This window comes from Bufo gargarizans, chromosome 1 (assembly GCF_014858855.1).
Source record: "Bufo gargarizans isolate SCDJY-AF-19 chromosome 1, ASM1485885v1, whole genome shotgun sequence".
NCBI lineage: Eukaryota > Metazoa > Chordata > Amphibia > Anura > Bufonidae > Bufo > Bufo gargarizans.
Genome location: NC_058080.1, coordinates 152,074,141 through 152,102,062, shown reverse-complemented (window position 1 = coordinate 152,102,062; position 27,922 = coordinate 152,074,141). Strand labels below are relative to the sequence as shown.

At 45.9% G+C, this 27,922-nt stretch overlaps 1 protein-coding gene across 1 annotated transcript in view; it reads left to right on the top strand.

Moving 5' to 3' along the window:
* The window catches only part of LOC122939990 (general transcription factor IIE subunit 1-like), a 43,622-nt gene that overhangs the window by 15,056 nt on the left and 644 nt on the right, over positions 1-27,922 (top strand). The window contains exons 2-3 of the mRNA XM_044296299.1: positions 21,224-21,425; positions 26,945-27,177. Coding sequence (XP_044152234.1) covers positions 21,224-21,425; positions 26,945-27,177 — 435 coding nt within the window. The remainder of the gene's footprint in view (positions 1-21,223; positions 21,426-26,944; positions 27,178-27,922) is intronic.

Below are 27,922 nucleotides of genomic sequence, written 5' to 3'. Positions count from 1 at the left end.
TCTGCACATCAACTGAACCCCCCAGCTCCCCAGGGGCTATTCCACATCCCGGATACGATAGTGTCACGCTGTCTTGGGGTTGACTTGCCTGAAAGCAGAGAGCCACACCGGACCAGCACTCCTGTCCGCCCTGAACGAACAGGTGGATCAGTGGCTGACCCCGCACCAACTGGAGATTGGCAAAGTGGTGTGTGACAATGGAAGCAATTTGTTGGCGGCATTGAATTTAAGCAAGTTGTCACATGTGCCGTGCATGGCACATGTGTTGAATCTCATCGTACAACGATTTGTGTCTAAGTACCCAGGCTTACAGGACATCCTCAAGCAGGCCGGGAAGGTGTGTGGCCATTTCAGGCGTTCCTACACGGCCATGGCGCACTTTGCAGACATTCAGCGCCGAAACAACATGCCAGTGAGGCGCTTCATTTGCGACAGCCCGACACGTTGGAATTCAACACTCCTAATGTTCGACCGCCTGCTCCAACAAGAAAAAGCCGTCAATGAGTATTTGTATGACCGGGGTGCTAGGACAGCCTCTGCGGAGCTGGGAATTTTTTTGCCACGTTACTGGACGCTCATGCGCAATGCCTGTAGGCTCATGCGTCCTTTTGAGGAGGTGACAAACCTAGTCAGTCGCACTGAAGGCACCATCAGCGACCTCATCCCATTTGTTTTATTCCTGGAGCGTGCCCTGCGAAGAGTGCTGGATCAGGCTGTAGATGAGCGTGAAGAGGAAGAGGAAGAGTTGTGGTCACAATCACCACCAGAAACAGCCTTGTCATCATCGCTTGCCGGACCTGCGGCAACGCTGCAAGAGGAGTAGGAGGAAGAAGAGTCAGAGGAGGAATGTGGCTTTAAAGAGGAGAAAGACCAACCACAGCAGACATCCCAGGGTGCTCGTTGTCACCTATCTGGGACCCGTGGTCTTGTACGTGGCTGGGGGGAAGAACAGACAGTCAATGACATCAGTGAGAAGGAGGAACAGGAAATGAGTAGCTCGGCATCCAACCTTGTGCAAATGGGGTCTTTCATGCTGTCATGTCTGTTGAGGGACCCTCGTATAAAAAGGATGAAGGAGAACGACCTGTACTGGGTGGCCACGCTTACTAGACCCCCGGTATAAGCAGAAAGTGGCAGAAATGTTACCAAATTACCGGAAGTCAGAAAGGATGCAGCAGTTCAAAACCAAACTAAAAAATATGCTTTACACAGCTTATAAGGGGGATGTCACAGCACAACGGGAATCTAACAGGGGAAGAGGTGAAAGTAATCCTCCTCCTACCACGACCACGGCGGCAAGGACAGGACGCTTTACAGATGTGTTGTTGATGGACATGCAGAGCTTTTTCAGTCCTACACATCGCCACAGCCCTTCGGGATCCAGCCTTAGAGAACGACTCGACCGACAGGTGGCAGACTACCTCTCCTTAACTGCAGATATCGACACTCTGAGGAGCGATGAACCCCTTGACTACTGGGTGTGCAGGCTTGACCTGTGGCCTGAGCTATCCCAGTTTGCGATAGAACTTCTGGCCTGCCCCGGTTCAAGTGTCCTGTCAGAAAGGACCTTCAGTGCAGCAGGAGGCATTGTCACTGACAAAAGAAGTCGCCTTGGTCAAAAAAGTGTTGATTACCTCACCTTCATCAAGATGAATGAGGCATGGATCCCAAAGGGACTGACAGTAGGGGATACGTTTAACTAACAAAAGGCCTGATGACATGCCTTGGCCTCAAAATGGTCCCCACGCTGCTGTATTTAATGTCTGCATACCGGATGACTTTCGTGAATTCTCCGCCACCAACTAGGGTTCAAGCCGCAATGTTTTAGTCACCTTTCTGCCTTGAAAACATCCATTTTTCTGGCCGCTGCTACAACAGCGGCTGCAACAATAACATTTGTTTTTCAGGCATGTGTACATGCCTAATTTTTATGGCCTCTGGTGCTGCACTGTGGCTGCAAAAACAAAACCAAAACAAAAAAAAGGCACATACAAGTGTCAATTCCCCTTTCGTGATCGTTACCTTGTTGTGGTGAAGGGGCTTGCGTATCACAATGAAGCGATCATCACCTCTATGAGTGTGTTGGCAATGTTGCCACACCCCAGATAAGGCCGTTGCTTCATTATGATCAGACCAAAAGCGATCGGGACGGCTGGATGTTTTTTCATTTTTTTTATTTATCTTTTTGTTTGTTGTATGGGTGGGTTTTTAATACATAAAATTAAAAAAAATCATAATAAAGTCTCTTAATATTTTATTAGAAATAATGCTGACAATTTAAAAAATCCCCAACAATTCCAATACAAATCAAGTACAAAGCTCAGAACTAAATTATTCCAGGATGTCGTAATGGTTCGTTAATTCGACAATGGTTAATCAATTCGACACACGTCCCCGGATAGGGGACGTAACAGGGATTAATCTGATAGGAATAGGACTAGTTAAGACACCACTCATATCAGGTGGGACAGTAAATTGCACGGCGCAGATGCAGTGACCGTGGCGTGGATTCAAACAAAGGGGAGGGAGCCAGCAATTTTTTAACCATCTCCCCGTTCGAAAAATCTATTTAATAAATGGACCCCAGATTGGGGACTTAACAGGGATTAAACTGATGAGAAGAGAGAACTATAGAAAATAGCACTCATAGGGTGGGACAGTAAATTGCACGGCACAAACGCAGTGACCGTGGATTCAAACAAAGGGGAGGGAGCCAGCGTTTTTTTTTTAACCATCTCCCCATTCGAAAAATCTATTCCATTCACCTTTCCAGGACCCTTGGTGTTGTACGTGGCTGGGTGGAGGAAGAAACCTTCAATGACATCAACGGGACATGGCTAGCTTGGTATCCAACCTTGTGCAAATGGAAAGTTTGCGGTTGGGCAAATGGACTGTTTGCGGTGCATTAAAAGGGGAGTTTGGTCTGTCAATGTCTGTGAAGCGTGCATAACCCTTACACTACGTGATCGATACAACATCATACCTGATCGTATACACACACTGGATGTTTTAAACCACGTTCAAAAAATTGTTAGTTGATTTATGCCCTTTATGGATTAAAATCCAACTCTGCGTCAACTATGTAATTTTCCATGGGAGTTTTGCCATGGATCCCCCTCCGGCATGCCACAGTCCAGGTGTTAGTCCCCTTGAAACAACTTTTCCATCACTATTGTGGCCAGAAAGAGTCCCTGTGGGTTTTAAAATTCGCCTGCCCATTGAAGTCAATGGCGGTTCGCCCGTTCAAAGATTTGCGAAAAATTCGCGTTCGCTATTCGCGAACGGAAAATTTTGTGTTCGCGACATCTCTACTTCTGCACAGTGGCATAACTGGGGTCCTGAGGGTCCCAGACAAACTTAAGACCAGACCCCCTTCCCACCACTAGTGTTGAGAGAAGAGATCTTCAGATCATAGATACAATCCGAAGTCGCTCTGTTCAAAACTTTTGTTGAATGCTTTACGGAGACCTGTCTTCGCATAGCATTCAAATGTATGGGCTTTGCAGAAGTGAAATTCGTTATGTCTGAAGTCCTGCGAGACTTTGTTGAATAACTTTTTGGACTTTGATTATTCAACTTGAAAACCATTTTGCAACTGGGATCCAAAGTCTGCTTCGGTACTGACTGCTACCTCGGTACTGAAGTAGAGTTCGGATTGCAGTTTTAAAATGGGTTTCAATGGCCCTTAAGTGTAAGAATTTCACACTTGCTAAGGGTTCGTGCACACGGCCAGGGGCGTAGCTAAAAGCTCATGGGCCCTGGTGCAAGAGTTCAGCTTGGGCCTCCGTCCCTCAGTGCTTGTTGGCAGGGGAGCACATATCCTTCCTGCTTGCTGCCTGAGGCAAACATTGAAAGGGCACCCCCCTCATGCCAAATTCTTAACCTAACCCCCTCCCTCCAGCCAGAGGTGTAAATTGACCAGTATGCACTTTATATAATGCCAGTGTCTTATGTGGCACAAGGGTCTTTGGGCCCCCTCAGGCTCCTGGGCCCGGTAGCGACTGCTACCTCTGCACCCCCTATAGCTACGCCCCTGCATACGGCCGTTGTCATTTGTGCGGTCTGCAAAACATGGATACCTGCCATGTGTGTTCCGCATTTTGCTGAATGAAACCTCCTGCCCTCTATAGAACTGTCCTATCCTAGGCTCAGATTACTGGAATTTGCAATACAGACACTGTTTTCGGATGCAGGACAGTATATGTCAAGTATGTGTATTGCACGCACACTATAGACAATAAATGTGGCGCTGATAGTTTGAATTTACGCCAAAAGACAGTTTGCGGATGATGTACAGTATATGTCACTAATAGAAATTAAAGAAAAATATCTTGATGCTGTCACACACACACACACACACACACACACACACACACACACACACAATAGTCCTTAAAAGGACTTTGGGGTCTTTGAAAAACTTTCTTAGAATACTAACTGAATTTCGCTCCCTACACTGCCTTTCCCTTCCTACGCTCTGCCCTTCGACTATGACTGATCCGAGCACATGTCATCGGGTGCTAAATATCACCCGATGACGCGTTCCGGCCAGCCAATCGCTGTAATGCCAGCAGCCAACATGGCTACTAGCATTACAGTGATGGCAGTACTTACCTGCACATTTATTGGCTGCTTAGCAGCCACAAAACGTGCGGGGAGGAGACTCTAGCATGGCACTCGAGCACATGCGGTACTTGGCCAAGTAACTCCATGTGCCGAGCATAGCGATGCTTGAGCCGAACCAGTATTCGGCTGAGCATGGTGACTCATCACTAATCGGGAACCCTAACCGGACACAAGGATCTTGACACTGAGGCATCTGGGTAGAGGGCTGAGCCACTTATATATGTGCAAGAGGGCTGGGATTGGTCAGCGAGGTCACATGATCCAACCCATAACGCACAGGAAGTGGCGCGCGCCGGCCAGGAAACAAGCAGCAAGTATGCTGTGGCCAGGGCTGAAAGGAAACACTGGCAGCAGATCACTGCTGAACACAGCACCCGGGACCGTGGCGGTAAGCAGGGGAACAGCGGTGCACAGCAGCTGCTGTTACAGTACTCCCATCCTTACGCCCCCTCTTGAGTCCACGATGAGACAAACCTTTTTACCAAGTTTGGAGCATGAATGTTCTCCTCTGGTTCCCGAGACCTCTCCTCAGGGCCAAAGCCCTTCCAGGCTACGAGATAGTAGGTCTTCTTGCCTCGCTTCTTGATGTCCAGGATGTCTTTTGACCTCATATCTCTTCAGAATCTTTAGATACCGGAGTTGGATTAGAAGGCGCCGTCGAGAAGCCATTAAGAACTACAGGTTTTAGTAAGGACACATGGAAGGCATTAGGAATACGCAGAGAGAGAGAGAGGCAGACGTAACTTATGTCACTTCGTTGATCCTCCTCAATACTTCAAAGGGTCCCAGGAACGTAAGAGCAAACTTGAAACTGGGAACCCTTAAGCAGATATTTTCAGAGGAGAGCCATACCTTATCTCCTGATGAGAACTGAGGCGTTTTTCTTTTTTTTTTTTTTTTTTTTTTCTTCTCTTGCCTGCATTCATTTTCATGCGAGTCACCGCTTTGTTGATGCAGTCCTTGGTGTCACGCCAAATCTTCAAAAAAATCCCTAAAAGAGGACTCCAAAGCTGGTACTCCAGAAGATGTAGGAACAAGGAGAGGAGTACGGGGGTGTTGTCCATAAACGACAAAGAATGGATAGGATCCAGTAGACTCACTAGAGTGGTTGTTATAGGAGAATTCAGCCCAAGGTAGCAATTGTACCCAGTTGTCGTGTTGGGCTGAAACAAAATGCCAGACATAGTTCTCGAATATTTGATTGACCTGCTCCACTTGCCCATTGGTCTGGGGATCATAACCGGAAGAGAAGTACAGCTCCATTTCGAGCAGCCGGCAAAGAGCTCTCCATAGCTTAGAGGTAAACTGGACTATGCGATCAGAAACAATATGCGAAAGTGGACCATGCAAGCAGAATATGTGTTTCATGAACAGTTTAGCAAGTTCAGCAGCCGAGGGAAGTCCAGCCAAAGGAACGAAGTGCACCATCTTGGATAACCGTTCCACGACCACCAAGATAGCTGAACATCTGGCAGAAGAGGGCAGATCTGTAACAAAGGCCATGGCAATGTGTTGCCATGGGTAATCAGGAAGAGGTAACAGCCCAGGTGGTTTGGTCCTGGAGACTTTATTCTGATCACAGACAGTGCAGGCAGACACATAATCACGCACATCCTTAGTGTGGGCTACCAGTAGTGGTGAGACAAAAGTTCTGTGGTCTTGCGGATCCCAGGATGACCAGCCAGTTTGGAGTTGTGCGCCCAAGCTTGAATACATTTTTCTTGGCAGGTGGCACAAATTTCTTCCCGGGAGGGATGTCTTTTACTAGGACACGAGCCACTGGTATCAAGCGAGCAGGATCTACAATGTACTGGGGCTCCTCCTGCTGGTTGGAGAAGTCAAATGACCGAGACAGAGCATCCGCCTTGATGTTCTTCTCAGCCAGGTAAAAGTGAAGCTCAAAATCAAAGCTGGACAAGAAGAGTGCCCGTCTGGCTTGGCGAGGGTTCAGACAATGGACCGTCTGCAGAAAAGTAAGGTTCTTGTGGTCGGTGAAGATCATCACTGGATGCTGGGGCCCCTCCAATAGATGACACCACTCCTCCAAAGCAAGTTTTATGGCCAGAAGCTCTCTATCTCCTATACAGTAATTCCTCTAGGCAGGGGAGAAGAGCTTGGAGAAAAATCCACATGTAACAGCTTGCCCTTTGAACCCTTCTGTAGTAAAACAGCACCGGCTCCTATGGAGTAGGCATCTACTTCTAAAAATAATTGGAAGGAGACATTGGGATGCCGCAAAACGGGTGCAGAAGCAAAGGACCCCTTTAATAGAATGAAGACGGCTTCAACCTCAGGATTCCAGACTCTGGCTTTCACTCCTTTCTTAGTAAGAGCGGAGATCAGAGATGTAAGAGATGAAAAATTTGTGATGAACTGACAATAGAAATTAGCAAATCAAATCAAGCACTGTATAGCACTAAGACCCTGTGGGCGGGACCAGTCCATTGCTGCATTCAATTTCTCAGGATCCATCTGCAATCCGGCATCCAAGATTATTTATCCGAGGAACGGTACGTTAGATTTTTCAAAGATGCATTTCTCGAGTTTGGCATAAAGTCAATTCTTTCTCAACCACTGTAAAACTAACCGTACATGCTTCTGGTGAGTGGTCAAATCTGGAGAATAGATCAGTATATCGTCCAGGTACACTATCACGCAGACATAGAGCAGGTCCTATATAAAAATAAGACTGGATGTCCAGCTTCCAAAAAAGACGTTGTCCTTTATTCCAAAATGACACAGGATAAAAAACAATCTAACACTGCAAAAGAGCAGGTCCTGGAAGATATCGTTTACCAACTCCTGGAATACTGCGGGAGCATTGCACAGACCAAAGGGTATAACTAGATACTCGTAGTGACCATCACTAGTGTTTGAAAGCAGTCTTCCACTTATCAGTCATCACCCTTTTGATTACGGATAAGGTTGTATGCGCAGCGCAGGTCGAATTTTGTGAAGACTAGAGTTAAGCGAACACCTGGATGTTCGGGTTCGGCCAAACTTCGCCGAAAAGTTCGGGACCCGAACTTGAACCCGAACCCCATTGGAGTCAATGGAGACCCGAACTTTTGGGCACTACAATGGCTCTAAAAAGGTCCTGGAAAGGGCTAGAGGGCTGCAAAAGGAAGCGAAATGGGGGTAAGAGTAGGACAAGTGCCCTGCAAACAAATGTGGATAGGGAAATAACTTAAAACATAAAAGACATACAAATTAAAAATAAACTTTCTAAACCTGAGCACAATTGAGTGACAGTGGCACCTTCCACCCCGCAAACGGAGAATGTGGCACCACGTCTTTCACCGTCACCAAGCATCTCCATACTGTCCTATGGAAGCGTTCAGCTGTCCATCTCCCAAACACTGGAGAGAAAGAGGAAGTACCCCCACCCACCCGCGATCCTTGGCCCTGAATGTGTCATGACCCGGGTTGTATTCGAACCGGGATCTTCCTGGTCTCTTAAACCATAGCCTTACCTGTTGTGCTACAGAAGAGATCTAGACTTTGGGAAGTGGACAATTCTCAATCTGGACAGCCTTTAAATAGGAAGTGAGGTCATCACTCAGTGCCCGTTTATTTGGATTTCTTCCCTGGGTGTTTTGACTTCAGTGATCTTCCTTGTATTGAACTCCTGCCTGATATCCCGACTATTCTACAGCCTGCTGATTTTGTACCTTGCCGCCAGATCGTGAATGACCTTAGCCTGCCTGACTCTTCTCCGGATTTTGATTCTGAACTATTCGCCTGACGACGCTTTGCCTGGATCTCAAGCACACTATTTCCACTTCGGACACTACCTTTTACAGGTACCTTACATAATAAACGGGCCACAATGGCAGTGGACCCTGCTGAGATTAAGGCGATTACACGTCAGGAACAATTGATCGGAGCTCATGAACAGCATCTTGCTTCCCTGGACGCCAAGTTAGATGAACTTTGCACCATGCTCAAATCTTGTTTGCCTGGTTCCTCTGCAACGGTTCAGACTCCGGATCCTACTCCTACTACGGTCCAACCCGCCTCTTCTGTACCACCAAAACTTCCCTTGCCTGACAAGTTTGGTGGTGATACTGAGGACTGCAGAGGCTTTTTAAATGTTTGCCGTTTGCATTTCCGCAACAACCCTGCAACTTTTAGCACTTCGTCTGCCAAAGTGACTTTTGTAATTTCCTTGTTAAAGGGGAAGGCCCTGGCCTGGGTCTCTCCTTATTTGGAACGCAACGATCCTGTACTCCAAGATGCTGAAAAATTTTCTGGCCTCTCTCCAGATTGTATTTGACAAGCCAGGTAGAGTTTCTGCAGCTGAGTACTCCCTCTTGGACATACAACAAGACACCAGATCTGTGGCACAGTATGCTATTGAGTTCCGTACCCTTGCTGCTGAAACAAATTGGGACTCAAGGGCATTACGTGCAGCCTTCCGAAAAGGTCTTACGGATCGCATCAAGGACGAATTAGTCTATAAGGATCTCCCAGAAGACCTTGAGAAATTCATAGAGCTGTGTGTTCGTCTGGATGTCCGGTACCATGAAAGGTGCCAAGAGAGACTTAGAACCCGCAAGTTTCCTAGGCCAGCTTACCGTTTGGCCCCTAACTTCCAAGCACCACCTAGGCCAGAACCTGAAACCTCTGTTGAACCCCAGACACCTGTGGAACCCATGGAGGTGAGCCATCTCCACCTAACTGAGTCAGAGAAACAAAGGAGGCGTTCATTGGGCCTGTGCCTGTACTGCGGACTTAAAGGACATTTAGTATCTGTCTGCCCCTCCCGTCCAGTAAAAGGCAGGGTCTAACCAGTGTTGGAGGAGCTGGCTTAGACCTTACAGGTAAATCCTCCAAGACCAAGATTACTGTTCCGGCTACTATCCATTTATCTTCTAAGCTTATTTTCTGTGAGGCTTTTGTGGATTCCGGAGCGGCGGGTATATTCTTGGACTACACTTTTGCAAGAAAGAACAACATCCCGTTTGTTCCTAAGTCTAGACCCCTGAACATTACCACCCTGAATGGACAGCCCTTGGGAGATGGTATTGTGAAATTCGAGACTACGACAATCACCCTGCAGGTAGGCCTCCTCCACAAAGAGGAAGTTGTCTTGTCTCTTATTGATTCTCCGCTTCTGCCTATCATCCTTGGTTACCCATGGTTACAACTTCACAACCCCTCTTTTGATTGGGAAAATGGAGAACTAACCTCCTGGGGATCGTCCTGTCGCCTTCGCTGTTTGTCTCAACCCAAAAGACTTTCTGCTTGCATGTTGGCTCCTGTGACTATCCCACCTACCTTGCCTCGTGAATACCATGACTTTGCAGACGTATTTTGCAAACAAAAGGCAGAGGTGTTACCCCCACATCGTCCTTTTGACTGTACAATTAAATTGATTCCCGGAGCACCTCTTCCCAAAGGAAAGACCTACCCCCTGTCTCTGCCCGAACAAAACTCTATGGAGGAATACGTAAGAGACAACTTGGAAAGAGGTTTTATCCGACCCTCTTCTTCTCCAGTAGGAGCAGGTTTCTTCTTCGTTGAAAAGAAAGATGGGGGCCTTCGACCATGCATAGACTATCGGGGGTTAAATCAAATCACCGTAAAGGACTCCTACCCTTTGCCACTCATTCTTGAACTATTTGATCTACTTAAGGGGGCTGTTATATTCTCCAAGCTAGACCTACGAGGGGCTTATAACCTGATTCGAATTAATGAGGGGGACGAGTGGAAGACAGCATTCAACACTCGTAATGGACACTTTGAATATTTGGTCATGCCATTTGGCTTGTGTAACGCACCTGCTGTCTTTCAACGTTTCATGAATGAAATTTTTCATGATTTCAGCAACCGTTTTGTGATCATCTACTTGGACGACATTTTAATCTTTTCCAAGACTCTTCTTGAGCACATCTCGCATGTGAAACAGGTATTACAACGGCTTAGAGAAAACCATCTTTATGCAAAAATCGAGAAGTGCAGTTTCCATCAAAGCTGTATTCCTTTCCTTGGGTACATCATAAGTGCTAACGGTTTCCAAATGGACCCTCAAAAACTTTCCGCTGTCTTGCAATGGCCCCAACCGACCACTTTAAGAGGACTCCAAAGCTTTTTAGGATTTGCAAATTACTACAGACGCTTCATTAAGAGTTTTGCCTCCATTGCGGCACCCCTTACTGCCATGACTAAGAAGGGTACAAATTGCAAGGCGTGGTCTTCAGAAGCAAAATCAGCTTTCCAGCGATTAAAGGACATGTTCAGTAAAGCTCCAATTCTTCTGCATCCAAATCCTGACCTCCAGTACACTGTTGAGGTTGATGCCTCTGAGGTTGGAGCAGGTGCCGTACTCTCCCAGAGACAGCCAAAGTCTGGTAGAATCCATCCAGTAGCTTTTTTCTCTAGAAAGTTTTCTCCGGCAGAGATGAATTATGATGTTGGGAATCGAGAACTACTGGCCATCAAATTGGCATTGTCTGAATGGCGACATCTTCTGGAAGGGGCTTCCAAACCTTTTACTATCCTCACTGACCATAAAAACCTACTGTATCTTCAGACTGCTAGACGTCTGAACTCACGTCAGGCTCGATGGGCTCTGTTTTTCTCCCGTTTTAATTTTGTCCTTTCTTACGTTCCAGGACATAGAAACAAAAAAGCAGATGCTCTTTCCAGACAGTTCGCTTCCTCTGAAGAAGATCAACCAGCCGAGCAGTATATAATCCCACCTCACAAAATTGTCGCACAGATCTCTACGGCCCTTTCCCAACAACTACAAGAAACCCAGAATCGTGTTCCCCAGGGCTTGAAGATACCACCAGGTCGCCTGTACGTAGCCCCTAGTCTCAGAAAACCTATAATCCTCTGGGCACATGATGGCGTGTCATCCTGGTGTCACCATCACTCTTAAGACCTTGCAGCGTCATGTCTGGTGGCCTCGTATGAAAAAGGATGTTACTGACTATGTGGCTGCCTGCCCAACTTGTGCTGCTAATAAAGTACCCCGCACATTACCTGCTGGACTGTTACATCCACTTCCGGCACCTCGCCAGCCTTGGACCCATTTGACCTTGGACTTCATTGTAGACTTACCCAAGTCCGAGGGCATGACTGCTATATGGGTCACAGTGGATCGCTTTTCCAAAATGTCTCATTTTGTGCCGATTCCGGGATTACCTACAGCGAAAGCACTGTCCACTCTTTTCCTTTCCCATATTGTAAGACATCATGGCATACCTACCAATATCATCTCAGACCGCGGATCCCAGTTCGTTTCCCGATTCTGGAGAGCGCTCTGCAAGAAACTGGGAGTAACGCTCTCGCTCTCTACCTCACATCACCCTCAAACTGATGGTCAAACCGAACGCATGAACCAGACCCTAGAAACCTACCTTCGACATTATGTCAATGCCTTACACTCCAACTGGTCTGAGTATTTGCCTTTAGCTGAGTTCGCCCTAAATTCCCGTTGGCACAGTGCTCTTCATACCACACCATTCTACGCAGCCCTAGGCTATCACCCTCAGACTTTTCCCCTACTCCAGCCTTCTTCTGGTGTACCAGCAGCAGATCAGCGGGTGAAAAATATTCTACTACATTGGAAGAAGATTTGTTTATTACTACAGAAGTCAGCAGGCAAGTACAGTTTTTTTTTCCAACAGACGAAGTCTCCATATACCTCCATATGTGGTGGGGGACAGAGTTTGGCTATCAACCAAGTATGTGAGACTGAAACAACCTTCTACCAAATTGGGCCCTCGATTCATCGGTCCTTACAGGATCATTGCTCGAGTTGGACCAGTTTCCTATCGCTTAAGATTACCTTCTTCTCTCCGGATACATCCCGTCTTCCACGTTTCACTCCTCAAAAAAGCTATTTTCAACCGCTACTCCAGATCACAACAACTACCTCCTCCTGTTCTTGTTGATGGACAAAATGAGTTTGAAGTCTCCAAGATTCTTGATTCCAGAAGACAGGGCCGTGGCCTTCGGTATCTGGTTCATTGGAAGGAGTATCCTGTCACAGACCGCTCCTGGGTTCCAGCCAAAGATCTGCACGCCCCTTCTCTTATACGAGACTTCCATACCTCGTTTCCCACTAAGCCCCGCTAGGCCCCCGGAGGGGTCCATTGGGGAGGGGGCCCTGTCATGACCCGGGTTGTATTCGAACCGGGATCTTCCTGGTCTCTTAAACCATAGCCTTACCTGTTGTGCTACAGAAGAGATCTAGACTTTGGGAATGTCCTTACTGTGTTCAACACTACATCATACTCTCTAGCTCCACCTGCTGCCAGCTGTGGACAATTCTCAATCTGGACAGCCTTTAAATAGGAAGTGTTTTGACTTCAGTGATCTTCCTTGTATTGAACTCCTGCCTGATATCCCGACTATTCTACAGCCTGCTGATTTTGTACCTTGGCGCCAGATCGTGAATGACCTTAGCCTGCCTGACTCTTCTCCGGATTTTGATTCTGAACTATTCGCCTGACGACGCTTTGCCTGGATCTCAAGCACACTATTTCCACTTCGGACACTACCTTTTACAGGTACCTTACAGAATGTCAGGATCTCAAAATTTCTGGCCTTTGAAATGCTGTCATTCTGTGTGATGGAGATGGAGACTTTTAAAAAAAAACTTATGGCGGTGGCTTTCCCACAGTACGTAGTTCCCAGCCGCCACAACTTTTCCAGGCGAGCCATCCCTTCCCTGCACAACCAAGTGGTGGACAAAATCAGGTGTGCACTGCGCTACGCCATCTGTGGCAAGGTCCACATAACCGCCAATACGTGGACCAGTAAGCACGGGCAGGGACGTTATATCTCCCTAACAGCACACTGGGTAAATGTAGTGGTTGCTGGGCATGAGGAGGATAGCAGTTTGGCGCATTTTCTTCCGCCCCCAAGGATTGCAGGGCATTTCTCTTTGCCTCCTGTTGCCTCCTCCTACTCCGCTTCCTCCTCCTCCTACCACCTCCTCATCTCAAATCCGATGGTATATTCTAACCCCTGGGGGTTAGAATATACAGGGCCCTGCCGCTCAGAGGAGTATACATTTTATTAACTGTAATCCATAATTTAACTTTAATCAGGGCTCATCTCTTTACTAGGGTACCTTACTCTCAGCTCCGGTAACCAGCAGTGCGGGCGGCGCTCACTCACTGACGTCACGCGCATGCTCCTCCCAATAGGCAGCGCAGGCGCATGATGTCAGTAAGTGAGTGCTGCCTGTTACCGGAGCTGAGAGTAAGATACCCTAGTAAAGAGATGAGCACTGATGTAAAATTTAAGTTACGGATTACAGTTAATAAATGTATACTCTAAGCGTCAGGGAGGGGGATCTGTGGATAGCACTGTTTATGGGGAGGGGATCTGTGGATGGCACTGTTTAGGGGGTGAATCTGTGGGTGGCACTGTCATGGGGTGGATCTGTGGATGACACGTATAGCATAAGATGCTATATAGTGTCATCCATTGATCCCCCTCCCCATAACAGTGCCATCCACAGCCCCCCCCCCCCCCCTCCCCCTAAACAGATCCCAGTCAGTTCCCTGGACTAGAAAATATCATATTGAAGACAGGGAGGGCTGGGCATTCAGGGGTAGTCTTATACGGCGAGTATAGCCCAAACCCTATATTTTAAATGGAAAAGTTGGGGGTCGTCTTATACGCCCAGTCGTCTTATAGACTGGAAAATACGGTACTTCACAGCAAGAAATGGGTTTATTTCACCCAACAATGTAACAGACGAATGTTGTTATAAAATTACTTTACTGTCAGGTATGCAGTGCTGGAACACACCCTCCAAGCCATGTGTGCTTTATTTTTTATTTTTGACTGTCAGATATGCAGTGTCGGTGTCGGAAAGGGAAAAATTTGCTTTAGGTCATACAAATATGTGACAGACTAATGGAATTTAATTATTTTCACTGCCGGGTATGCACTGCAGGTCGTAGGGGTACTTGACCGCCAAAAAAAGGGAATTTTTTCCCCCTAGAATCTAACAGATGGATTTAATGAATAGATTTTCCCTGTCAGATATTAAGCACAGGGGTAGTTCAGGGGTAGCCCCTCCCGGGCCCTGAAGTCAGACTGATTACCTATATTTTCCCTTCCCCTGGCACATATGCAGTGAAAGTGTCCTTAAAAAATGGCTAGATGTCGCCCACTGAGCTGCCCGAACAGGATTAATGTCCCTGGCATGCATGCAGTTGCAAGTGCACTGCACTTGCAAAAATGGTCGCCAACACCCACCTAACAACAAGCAGATTGATTAAAGCTTATTTCTCTGTGGCACTGGGCTCATGGGTACAAAAATGTAGCATAGCACCCACAAAAATAATCACTGTAGTGTGCAGATTTAACAACACCAAGTACACCAGAATTCTTTCCTAATCTCTCCCTCACAGCAGCAGCATCCTATCCCTACACTAGTACGAGCAGAGTGATGTGCGGGGCTACATGACTCCAGCTTATATAGAGACTGGGTCACATGCTGCACTGGCCAATCACAGCCATGCCATTAGTAGGCATGGTTGTGATGGCTTTTAAGGGCACACGAGTTAAACGCTTGTTGATTGTCTGCCCTGCAGCCTTTCAACAAGCGCCATTAAATCACCGAACAGTGGAAATGTTCGGGTTCAGGTCCGGGTACCAAAAACCCTAAAGTTCGGTATGAGCCCGCACTTTACAGTTCGGATTTGCTCAACCCTAGTGAAGACCCTTAGCTCCCAGGATCCTGTCAAAGAGTTCGGAGACCTGTGACCTTATTCAGACCTCGAGAGTTGGTACAGGGCCGTAAGGATCCATCTTTTTTCTGCACAAAGAAGAACTCTGCATCGGCTGGTGAAGTAGATTTCCAGATAAGGGTACTTTGACACTAGTGGCAGGAGACTCAGGCAGGCTGTTCTGGTGGGTGAACTTTTAGTTCAGCCACCTCTCGGCGTGCGCTGCCGTGCTGCCGCCGGAACTCCGCCCCGCCCCCATTTTAGTCAACGGGGATAGAGCGGCAGTCCGGGGGCACACGTGAACTAGCGGCAGGATGGATCCAACAGGCTGTTCACCCACCGGAACAGCTTGCCGGAGTCCCCTGCCGTTAGTGTGAAACTAGCCTTAACCCCCTCTCAAGATTCTCCTTCACGTAATCAGACATCGCTTGGGTCTTGGGAAGTGAGAGTGGGTAGACTCGACCATGAGGAGGAGTGGTACCAGGCAAAAGGTCAATCGGACAATCATATGGATGATGAGGAGGCAGGATCTCGGCCTCTTTCTTACTGAAGACATCCGCAAAACTGGCATACTGCTGTGGACGTCCAGGCAGGCCTACAGGTACTGTAGGCGAGGAAGCAGGTCGGACCTCCGATAAGCAGGTGGACTGACAGGATGATTTCCCCCCCCCCCCCAATCCTGTAACGCAGAATCTGACCGGGGTGCCAGTCCAAAACTGGAGTGTGCTGACGCAGCCAGGGAAGACCAAGGATAACTGGATTCACTGACGCTGGCAGCACATAGATCATCTCTGAATGCAGAACCCCTATTTGCAACTTAAGGGGCATAGTAACAGAAAGCGCAGGTTCAGGAAGTGACAGTCCATTTACGGAAGCCACAGACAGAGGCCTTTCTAGATGGATGCTAGGGAGCCGGTACTGATAAACCAGAACTTGCTGAATGAAGTTACCGGCTGACCCAGAGTCCAAGAATGTAGGCACAGACCGTGTGACTCCCTTGTGAGAGAGAGAGTCACTGGAACTGAACGTTTCGGAGAGGACTTCTCCTTGTCTAGGACCACGTTTCCAACTGATCCTAGACACTGGCGTTTCCCAGCTTCTGTTGACAATTATGCACAAAGTGGGTCTTGCCACCACAATACAGATACCGGTTCTCTGCTTTGCATCATACACATTCCTGGTCAGACAATCGAAGGCGCTCTATTTGCATAGGCTCTATAGACGGGGTGGAGAGAGAACCGGCTTTTGGAAAGATGGAGCCAAACGAGGTGGTCTTCTGGTGCATGCGACTGCCTTAGAACGTTCCCTGAAATGCATATCCATCCTTATGGCGAAGATGAGCAGGTCATTCAGAGTAGACTGACAGTGGCGACCAGCTAATTCATCCTTAATCCAGTCAGAAAGGCACTCCCAGAACACTGCCAGTTGAGCCTCATTGTTCCATGCAAGTTCGGCAGCCAGGGTACGAAACTGGATGGCATACTGATCCACAGATGAGGAACCCTGTCGTAGATGCAGTAGAGCTAATGCAGTGGAGGACGTGCGGCCGGGCTCTTCAAAGACCAGCCGGAAGGTATTCGGGAAAGACTGCAGATTAGTGGACTCTGGACCTCCAAGTTCCCAAATAGGATGTGCCCAAGCAAGATCAGGCAGCAGGGACACAATGAAGGCAACCTTGGACTGCTCAGTGGGAAACTTCTGCCCATACAACTAAAATTGGATCTGGATGGGAGCTTGTCCCAGCCTTTTGCCCTATTTCGTGGCACAAGGCAGGGATGCCCTCTCTCCCCACTGCTATTTGCTATGGCAATTGAACCTTTGGCAAATATAATAAGAAACGATAGGGAGATTAAAGGTTTTCAATATGCGGGTGGAGAAGAAAAACTGTTAATGTATGCGGATGATATTTTACTTTTTTTGCAAAACACTGGGGATCAGTTTAATAGAGTGATAGAGATAATAGATAAGTTCGGGTTTTTTTCCGGGTTAAAGATAAATTGGGGGAAATCACATATGTTATTATTAGGAGACAGACAATTACAGGGAGATACACGGGTGCATATTCTCGAAAAACATGAAAATTTTAAATATCTCGGCATACAAATTTCCGGAAATATAGAAGAATATGAAAAATTAAATGTCCTCCCCCTAATAAAAGAATTAAGAACTAAAATACATATATGGAAAAAACTGCCAATGTCAATCCAAGGTAGGGTAAATTTAATAAAAATGGTCCTTCTCCCAAAGATACTCTACATATTCCAAAATGCCCCAGTGAGAATATCGCAGACTACCTTTAAATTACTAGATAGACTAATGGGGGATTTCATCTGGAAAGGTGCGATCCCTCGGATAAAGAGGGAAGTCCTTCAGCTCCCAGTGCAGGAGGGAGGTTTAGCGGTTCCTAACTTGTTTCTTTACTACTTAATAATTCAATATGGGAATATAAAGGGTAGCTTAGATAGTCTAGCGGGTAGGCAAGAATTAAATAGATGGGGTTGGAAAGAGGGAGGTAATCACTTAGAGGTGTTGGAGTCAGGATTTTTGGGGAAAAAAAATTCAGATAATAGAATATTAAATTTAATAGAACACGTATGGGGGGAAATTAAGAAGATATTGGAGATTAAAGGGTTCTTGAAATACACACCGATATGGAAAAATTTTAACTTAAAAGAATTAGACACAATAAGGGACTATATAGATTGGGAAAAAAAAAGGAATGAAATATCTAGACCAGATCTTCGAGGAAGATAAGATGAAAGACTTCAACACAATGGTGTTGGAATTTGGGATCTCCCATATTGATACGTACAAATATTTTCAACTTAGGAATGCACTGCGGACAGTGGTACAGGAGGATAGGTATAGAAGGGAAAAATCAGACAGGTTGGATAAGTTCACTATAGTAGGGGAAGGAGTAGGAACAACAGCAAGGAGATATAGGCTTTTGATGGAAGGAAAGAGAAAAAAAATCACAATGCTTGCTGTAGGAAAATGGGAGAAGGATCTAGGTTCCCTTACAGAAGAAAATTGGAGAGATGCCCTTAGAAATTATGCTACAATCTCGGATAGGGGCTCACACAAGATCTCACAATTCTTTATATTGCACAGATTACATCGATCTCCATGGATGTTGAAAAGAATGGGAGTGAAAGCAACTGATAAGTGTCCAAAATGTTGGGAGGAGAGAGCAGACTTAATACATTGTTTCTGGAGATGTCCCAAGCTCCATAGATATTGGACAGAAATAATGGAAACTATATTTTTGCTCCTGAAAGTCCGGCTGCCCAATGATCCAATAATCTGTATTCTAGGGGCTACGGAACATTTGAAGTTAAACAAAAAAACACGACTGGTTTTGAATAAAGTATTATTCCAGGCCAGATTGCTTATACTCAGGCAATGGATAAAAGTAGATTTACCGACAGTGGGACAGTGGAGAAAAATGATAGACAATTTAATTAAAGAAGAACGAGTGATGGAGAATCACATAAAAAGGTCACCAAATCTCGACCAAGTGTGGAAAAATTGGTTACTTTAGTGTTGGAGGTTTTTTTTTTTTTTTTTTTTTTTTTTTTTTTCTCCTTACGTCCCCACGTGGAGGGAGGGGGGGGAGGAGGGTGGGAAACGGGATAAGGAAGGGAAAGGAAAAGGAACTGTAGTTATTAATTGTGAATGGTTGATCTTTGATTACCTGATTTTATGGATTTGTTCCTTGTGTGAAATTCAAATAAAGACTAATTAAAAAAAAAAAAAAACATAAAATTGGTGCATAGTAAGTCTACATATCGGACTGGTCCCTTTAAGGATTTTCAGCACCCTGCCTAAGCCAATACATGAGGTCCTTAACCTTTTTATGATTTAGGAGGATCAGATTATGGCGGCTGAAACATGTGTCGTCAGTATGCAATGCTGGAAATCTCTTATGCATGTTGCATAACTAGATATACTGTACATCTTTAAGAAATAGTCATGAAAATAAAATAAAAAACTCGTTGAATGAGAAAGGAAAAAAAAAAAAAAAAAAAAAAAAAAAAAATTGGATCAGGCACTGGTTCAGGAATCCACAACAGGTTTTTTGGATCTCCACCATAGCAGGATGACAGAGGGAACTGCACAACAGCGGCGCCCAAATCTAGATTCACCAGTGTGGGTATTGCAGAGGTAGCAGCGACTGGTGATTCTGCAGTAGCTGGAGAAGAGATGGCATCCAGACGAGCAGCAACATTTTGCATGAACTGCATCATGACATCCTGACGTTTGCTCTGACACCTCACTTCATGTAACAATTCCTGAATGACAGGCTTGGGCTGACCAGCGGTGCCCATGGCCTCAGTGTACTGTCACGAACCAGCGGGTGTAAACCTACTGTGCCATGTGTCCTACCTCCTCTAAGGACGTTGTCTAAGTGAACCCCTCTATCTTCACAGTACCCCTGATGGTGGGGATAGACTTTCCTGAGGGGAACACCAGGTCGCTACCTCTTGAGGAGTATTGGCACACGAGGCACCTAGTCCAGGCAGACCAGGAGGTACCTGAGCAAGATGCCAGAGGTGCAGGCGTTGTCAGCAGGCAGAGTCGTAACCAGGAGCAACAGTGCAGGACCGAAGGATGAGGCGAAGTCAAACAGGTCAGGGCAGGCGGCACAGGTACAGGTCAGGCAACCTGGGGACGGCAACAGAAGAGTAAAGGCAAGCAGGCAGGGATCAAACTGGTAGCAGAGTCCAAGAATACAATTATGAGTCAGGAACACAAGCAGATATCGGGAACCTTAACAGGACACAAGTACCTTGACACTGAGGCATCTGGGAAGCGGGCTGAGACACTTGTAGCAGGAGGGCTAGGATTGGTCAGCGAGGTCACAGGATCCAACCCATAAAGCATGGGGAAAAAATGCGCTGATATTTAAGAAAATGCTGCAGGAAACAAGCAGCAAGCATGCTGTGGCTAGGGCTATAAGGAAAGGCTGGCAGCAGATCACCATTGAACACGGCGCCCGAGACTGCAGCAATAAGCAGGGGAACAGTAGCTTACAGCAGATGCTGTTACAGAATGCTTGGACTGGGGAAAAATGTCAGTATGTGAGTAAGTAACTGGCTCAGTGATAGAAAACAGAGGGTGGTTATTAACGGTACACACTCAGATTGAGTCGCTGTCACTAATGGGGTACCTCAGGGGTCAGTATTGGGCCCTATTCTCGTCAATATATTTATTAATGATCTTGTAGAAGGCTTGCATAGTAAAGTATCAATTTTTGCAGATGACACTAAACTGTATAAGAAGACAGTATACTGCTACAGATGGATCTGGATAGATTGAAGGCTTGGGCAGAGAAGTGGCAGATGAGGTTTAACACTGACAAATGTAAGGTTATGCACATGGGAAGGAATAATGCAAGTCACCCATACATACTAAATGGTAAAACACTGGGTAACACGGACATGGGAAAGGACCTAGGACTTTTAGTGGACAGCAAACTAAGCTGTAGAAACAAGTGTCAGGCAGCTGCTGCCAAGACCAATAAGATAATGGGTTGCATCAAAAGGGGCATAGATGCCCATGATGAGAACATAGTCTTGCCACTTTACAAATCACTAGTCAGACTACACATGGAGTACAGTTCTGGGCTCCTGTGAACAAAGCAGACATAGCAGAGCTGGAGAGGGTTCAGAGAAGGGCAACTGAACTAATAACTGGAATGGGTGGACTACAGTACCCTTAAAGATGATCAAAATTAGGGTTAATTATTATTTTTTATTTTTTTAAAGACTGAGAGGAGATCTAAAAACTATTGGGGTCTGTTATCAAACTGGTGTAAAGTAGAACTGGCCTATTTCTTTGTCCTTCTGATATTGCAGCAGATCATTTGTAAACCATTCATTCTGTTTCTTATGCAGAGCTCTTTCGCTGTACTTACTGCTATGCTGAAGTAGAAGAAGACTTCTCATCAATGCCCAAAAGAGATGCGAGGACATTACTTGCTAAATTCAATGAGCAGATTGCACCAATTTTTGTGCTTCTCCAAGAGACAGAAGACATTGTGCTTCCATGTGAGTTGCTAGAACCGCCGCCAACGTATATTCCAGAGCTTGCAAACTGGTAAGTGCCTGATGTTGTTGACCAGGGAACACCCCCATTTCCCCTGACATAGTGACCCCTCCAACACCATATATAATGCATCAGCTATATTGCTTATCTGTTCACATCAGCCATTTTTTACTGTACATAAGTCTCAGTGCATCAGCCATAATGCATTTAAAATAACATTAGTCTGGCATGACCGTGCCCATGTCATATTAGCCATCATGCATGTATAAGAGTATGTGTCCTGTGTTTATTGTATATACCACCCTACTTGAAGATGGAGCCATTAATCACATGGACGAGACTTTTATACTCATGACCTAGCCTCTTAGTAGGCCATCACCGATCAGCTGTTTGAGAAGACAGCTGCGCTTGCATTAGAGCTGCGGCCTTGTCTGAGTTTTCCCTAGGGCATGTGACATCACATTCATTGGTTACATGGCCTAGGCCAGTGGTAGGCAAACTTTTTAGTCAACTGAGCCAAATTTTAACAAAACCGCGATTGAAATTTCTTTTAAGAGACCCATTTTTTTTTTTTTTCCCTACCCGGGAACTTTCACTACCCTCGTCACTTCCTGTTGTGACGCAGCACGTTCCAACGTTTGGAAGGAGGAGGTTCCTAATAGTGGGAGGAAATATGGGTGACATGAGATGTACACACCCTCTCCAGCTTTGCTAGGTGAAATGGGGCCCTGGGGCGAAAGACAATAAGGGCCCCCCAATGCACATTTCTCCAGCCCAAACAGAACCAGGGTGGCAGCGGCCCCATGGCACATTTCTCCAGCAGTTCCAGTGCCAGCACATGCACAGACATCTCTCTCATGAATCTGAGATGTCTGTGCATGTGCTGGTACTGCTGGAGAAATGTGCCTTGGGGCCGCCCTGGTTCTGTCACATCTCTCTCATGACTCTGAGTCATTCGCCCCCCCATGCACATTTCTCCAGTTCAAAAAGAACCAGGGTGGCCCCATGGCACATTTCTCCAGCAGTGCCAGCACATGCACAGACATCTCTCTCATGCTTCCCCCCCCCCCCCAATTCACAATTCTCCATTCTCCATTCTCCAGTCCAGTCCAAACAGAACCAGGGCGGCCGCGGCCCCATGGCACATTTCTCCAGCAGTGCCAGTGCCAGCACATGCACAGACATCTCTCTCAAAAAAATGAGACAAAGGTAAATCATTTTAGAACTTTTTTCCACCTTTTAATGTGACCTATAAACTGTACACCTCAATTGGAAAAAAAACTGAAATCTTTTAGGTAGAGGGAAGAAAAAAATATAAAAAAAATTAAATATGGTTGCATAAGTGTGCACACCCTTAAACGAATACTTTGTTGAAGCACCTTTTTGATTTAAGGCCTCTTTCACACTTGCGTTGTCCGGAATTACACGCCGGAATTAACGCAAGTGTACTGAAAGCATTTGAAGACGGATCCGTCTTCAAAATGCTTTCAGTGTTACTATGGCACCCAGGACGCTATTAAAGTTCTGGTTGCCATAGTAGGAGCGGGGGAGCGGTATACTTACAGTCCGCGCGGCTCCCGGGGCGCTCCAGAGTGACATCAGAGCGCCCCATGCGCATGGATGACGTCATCCATGTGCGTGGGGCGCCCTGACGTCACTCTGGAGCGCCCCGGGAGCCGCACGGACGGTAAGTATGCTGCTCCCCCGCTCCCCGCTACACTTTACCATGGCTGCCAGGACTTTAGCGTCCCGGCAGCCATGGTAACCATTGAGAAAAAGCTAAACGTCGGATCCGGCAATGCACCGAAACAACGTTTAGCTTAAGGCCGGATCCGGATCAATGCCTTTCAATGGGCATTAATTCCGGATCCGGCCTTGCGGCAAGTCTTCAGGATTTTTGGCCGGAGCAAAAAGCGCAGCATGCTGCGGTATTTTCTCCAGCCAAAAAACGTTCCGTTCCGGAACTGAAGACATCCTGATGCATCCTGAACGGATTTCTCTCCATTCAGAATGCATTAGGATAAAACTGATCAGGATTCTTCCGGCATAGAGCCCCGACGACGGAACTCTATGCCGGAAGAAAAGAACGCAGGTGTGAAAGAGCCCTTATTGCAGCACTCAATCTTTTTGGGTATGAGTCTATCAGCATGGCACATTTTGACTTGCCAAGATTTGCCCACTCTTCTTTGCAAAAACACTCCAAATCTGTCAGATTGTGAGGGCATCTCCTGTGCACAGCCCTATTCAGATCAACCCACAGATTTGCAATCTGATTCACGTCTGGGCTCTGGCTGGGCCATTTCAAAACTTTAATCTTCTTCTGGTGAAGCCATTCCTTTGTTGATTTGGATGTATGCTTTGGGTCGTTGTCATGCTGAAAGATGAAGTTCCTCTTCATGTTCAGCTTTCTAGCAGAAGCCTGAAGGTTTTGTGCCAATATTGACTGGTATTTGAAACTGTTCATAATTCCCTCCAGCTTAACTAAGGCCTAAGTTCCAGCTGAAGAAAAACAGCCCCAAAGCATGATGCTGCCACCACCATGCTTCCTGTGGGTATGGTGTTCTATTGGTGACGTGCAGTGTTGTTCATCAGACCATAACACCTTTTTCCCACATGCTTTTGGGAGACTTCAGATGGTTTTGTTTTTGCAAAATGTAGCCTGGCTTGGATGTTTTTCTTCGTAAGAAAAGGCTTTCGTCTTGCCACTCTTCCCCATAGCCCAGAAGAATTCGGGAGATTGTTGTCATATGTACCACACAGCCAGTACTTGCCAGATATTCTTGCAGCTCCTTTAATGTTGCTGTAGGCCTCTTGGTAGCCTCCCAGACCAGTTTTCTTCTAGTCTTTTCATCAATTTTGGAGGGACGTCCAGTTCTTGGTAATGTCACTGTTGTGCCATATTTTCTCCACTTGATGATGACTGTGTTCCATGGTATATCTAATGCCTTGGAAATTCTTTTGTACCCTTCTCCTGACTGATAGCTTTTAACAATGAGATCACTCTGATGCTTTGGAAGCTCTCTGTGGACCATGGCTTTTGCTGTGGGTTGCAACTAAGGGTACTTTCACACTTGCGTTGTTTGATTCCGGCAGGCAGTTCCGTTGATCAGTCTGGCCTAATCAGTCAGAAAAATGCATTGCAATGCCGGATCTGTTTTTCCGGTGTCATCAGGCAAAACGGATCCGGTATTTATTTTTTCCTTATTTTTTTAAAGGTCTGCGCATGTCTGTACATTCCTATGGAAAAAAATGCCGGATCCGGCATTCAGGCAAGTCTTCAGTTTATTTCGCCGGAGATAAAACCATAGCATGCTACGGTTTTCTCTTTTGCCTGATCAGTCAAAATGACTGAACTGAAGACATCCTGAACGGATTACTCTCCATTCAGAATGCATGGGGATAAAACTGATCAGTTCTTTTCCGATATAGAGCCCCTGTGATGGAACTCTATGCCGGAAAAGAAAAACGCTAGTGTGAAAGTACCCTAAGAAAATTTAAGAAAAGACCAACTAGAGCAGCTGAACTTTATTTGGGGTTAATCAGAGGCACTTTAAATGATGGCAGGTGTATGCTGACTCCTATTTAAAGTATAACTGTCATATATTATATATATTATTTTTTTGAGTATTGGATTGTGGTGATTTAATATCCCCTTGGTGGCCCTATTTCAACTTTTCACTGTGTATTCAATTACCCCTTAATTCCACATTTTTGTTCCCTGTACTGCCTACTTTTACCTGTGCTTAAAATCAGGTTGCTATGCAGGTCCGTCTATCTGTTGAAGGACGGAGCACGCTGCGTGCAGGGTCACATTACAGCCAGGGACTGTAAGTAAATGATTAAAGCCAGGTCCTCCCCAGCAGCTGATAACAGTGCCTGGGCTGTGTGCACTTCTCCCTGTCCCTGCGCTTGGCAGACGCTCCCTCACTCAGCGGAGCTGGAGAATGCAGAGTGGAAGCAGCGCAGACCAGGGAAGGGAGATCTGCCGTCTGCTCAGTGTATAAATGAAAGCAACATGTGGTAAGAGGACCCCTTTGTGCTGCAGGAGATTAACCCTTTAGGGGGAGGGCTCTGGTTACTGACACCTTTGGGGGGCTATTGTACTGGCTAGTGAGGGCAGGCGGGATTAGCCTCAGGGTGAGGGCAGTGGCGGCCATCGTAACTGAATAGTGAAATTGCAGTTTTATGCAGACTGGTTAAGGGCTGAATCTTATTAAATATGGGGTAAGTCAGTCTAATAGTAACTGATTCTGGAATATCATGTTATTAGTAACTACATATATGAAAATTGAAATTGGGGTCTAAATGTGACAGTTATCCTTTAACATGATTTTGAATGTGATTGCTTCATTCTGAACACAGCTACATCCCCAGTTATAAGAGGGTGTGCACACTTATGCAACCACATTATTTTAGATTTTTTTGTTTTCTTCCCTCCACCTAAAAGATTTCAGTTTGTTTTTCAATTAAATGGTACAGTTTATAGGTCACATTAAATGTGAAAAAAGTTCTGAAATGATTTATCTTTGTCTCATTTTTTTTACATCACAGAAACCTGATATTTTAACAGGGGTGTGTAGACTTTTTATATCCACTATGTGTATATATTACAGTTATGCGGGTCAGAATATGGTGATGCAAAGAAAAATTTGTGTTTTCCAAAGTTTTTATTTTTAGCTAAATATTAGTTTTTCCACAGTTTTGTAACTGATGATCTGTGGGGGTCTGACACCCGGAAACCCTGCTGATCAGCTGTTTGAGAAGGCACTGGTACTAGAATAGTGCCGCGGCCTTCTCTCAGCTCACAAAGCAGAGCACCGTACATAGTATAACGGCTGTGCTTAGTATCGCAGCTCAGCCCCATTTACTTAACTTACTTAACAAAAATAAAATTAAAAATTTTACATTTGAGGAATAGATAATGTGAATGCTTTAAACATGTAAAGTATATTCTTCTGTTGTGTAGTAGCCCTTGGATATTTTTAGCGTTCCCTGCAAGATCGTAGAGCTTAGGCTACTTTCACACTGCCGTTTCGGTGTCTGCCTGTGAGATCCGTTTCAAGGCTCTCACAAGCGCCCCCAAACGGATCAGTTTAGCCCCAATGCATTCTGAATGGATGCGAATCCGTTGAGAATGTATCAGTTTGGCTCCGTTCCGCCTCCATTCCGCTCTGGAGGCAGACAGCGTTTTGGTGTCCGCCTGGTGGTGCGGAGCCATACGGATCCGTCCTGACTTACAATGTAAGTCAATGGGGACGGATCCGTCTACATTGACACAATACTGGTGCAATTGTAAATGGATACGTCCCCCATTGACTTGTAATGTAAAGTCAGGACTGATCCGTTTGACTTACACTTAGTAAAAAAAAAAGTCTAAGTGTATGCAGACGGATACGTTCTGAACGGATACCATCGTTTGCATTTATAGGTGAGGATCCGTCTGTGCAGATACCAGATGGATCTCCACCGAACGCAGGTGTGAAAGTAGCCTTATCATGACCCAACTAAAACTTTACATTTTAGCCAAATTCTGGTGGCTGCTCCTCATAACTCAAGCCTATTTACTTTAGCTATGAACAGAGTTCTGATGTGCCAATGGTTGATATGCAAGTGCTCCAGGGGAGATGGGCAAACAGAACTTCATCTATGGACAATATGTATGTCCAGAATGTGACCATTAATGTCCGTGAGACTGAGGTTAGAAAGGTAAAAGAAAAGAAGGGGAAGGAGCAGCCAGTCTGGATGACGGAAAGTACAGTTGCTGTGACTGAAGCCCAGCCTGAAGAAATCAAAGCTAATCTCCGTGAGTATTGTGAGATACACCTGAAGTCACTGGTGCCCCTATTTCAGGGGCCAGCAACCTTCGGCATTAGAGCTTGTACACTTGTACATGTACACTTCCTCAGCTGTTCTCAAAACTCCCATAGAAGTGAGTGGTGGATGCTGGGATTTGTAGTTTAATAACAACTGGAATGTAGGAGGTTGCTGACCCCTGCTCAATATAAACATGGTGATGGTTCTGGGATTAGTAATTAGGACAATATATCTAAGCTCAACTTGCTTAAAGGGAATGTGTCATCAGAAAATGACCTTTTTAAAAAAAAAATTTTTAAAGATTTTTTGGTGGTTATTTTTAATTTTCTATGTCTATATCTAAAAAAGGCATAATTAGACTGGCTCCACCATTCACCATAGATGATTGTCAAAGCTTATCTTCTCCCTCCTGACCTTTGCACTGGTCACAGAGCATGCCTAGAAAACTCTCCTATAGAAGTCAGTGAGTCAGCTCCTGACCATTGTGTCTATGGCCCATGTGGCTGCTGTAAAGCAGATGTCTAAATGCTGTTAAGAACAGATCAGGCAAGATGGCCGCCCCCCTAATCATGCAATCAGAAAATAAAAACTGATTAGAAAAAAAGGATATGATATGTCTGGCGATCTGGTTTTACATTTACATTCCCTTCTTAAATACATTCTTTCACTACTAGGAAATCAATATCTACTTATGAAGTCCTCATGTTCTTGGTGATCTACCCCACTGATAGCAT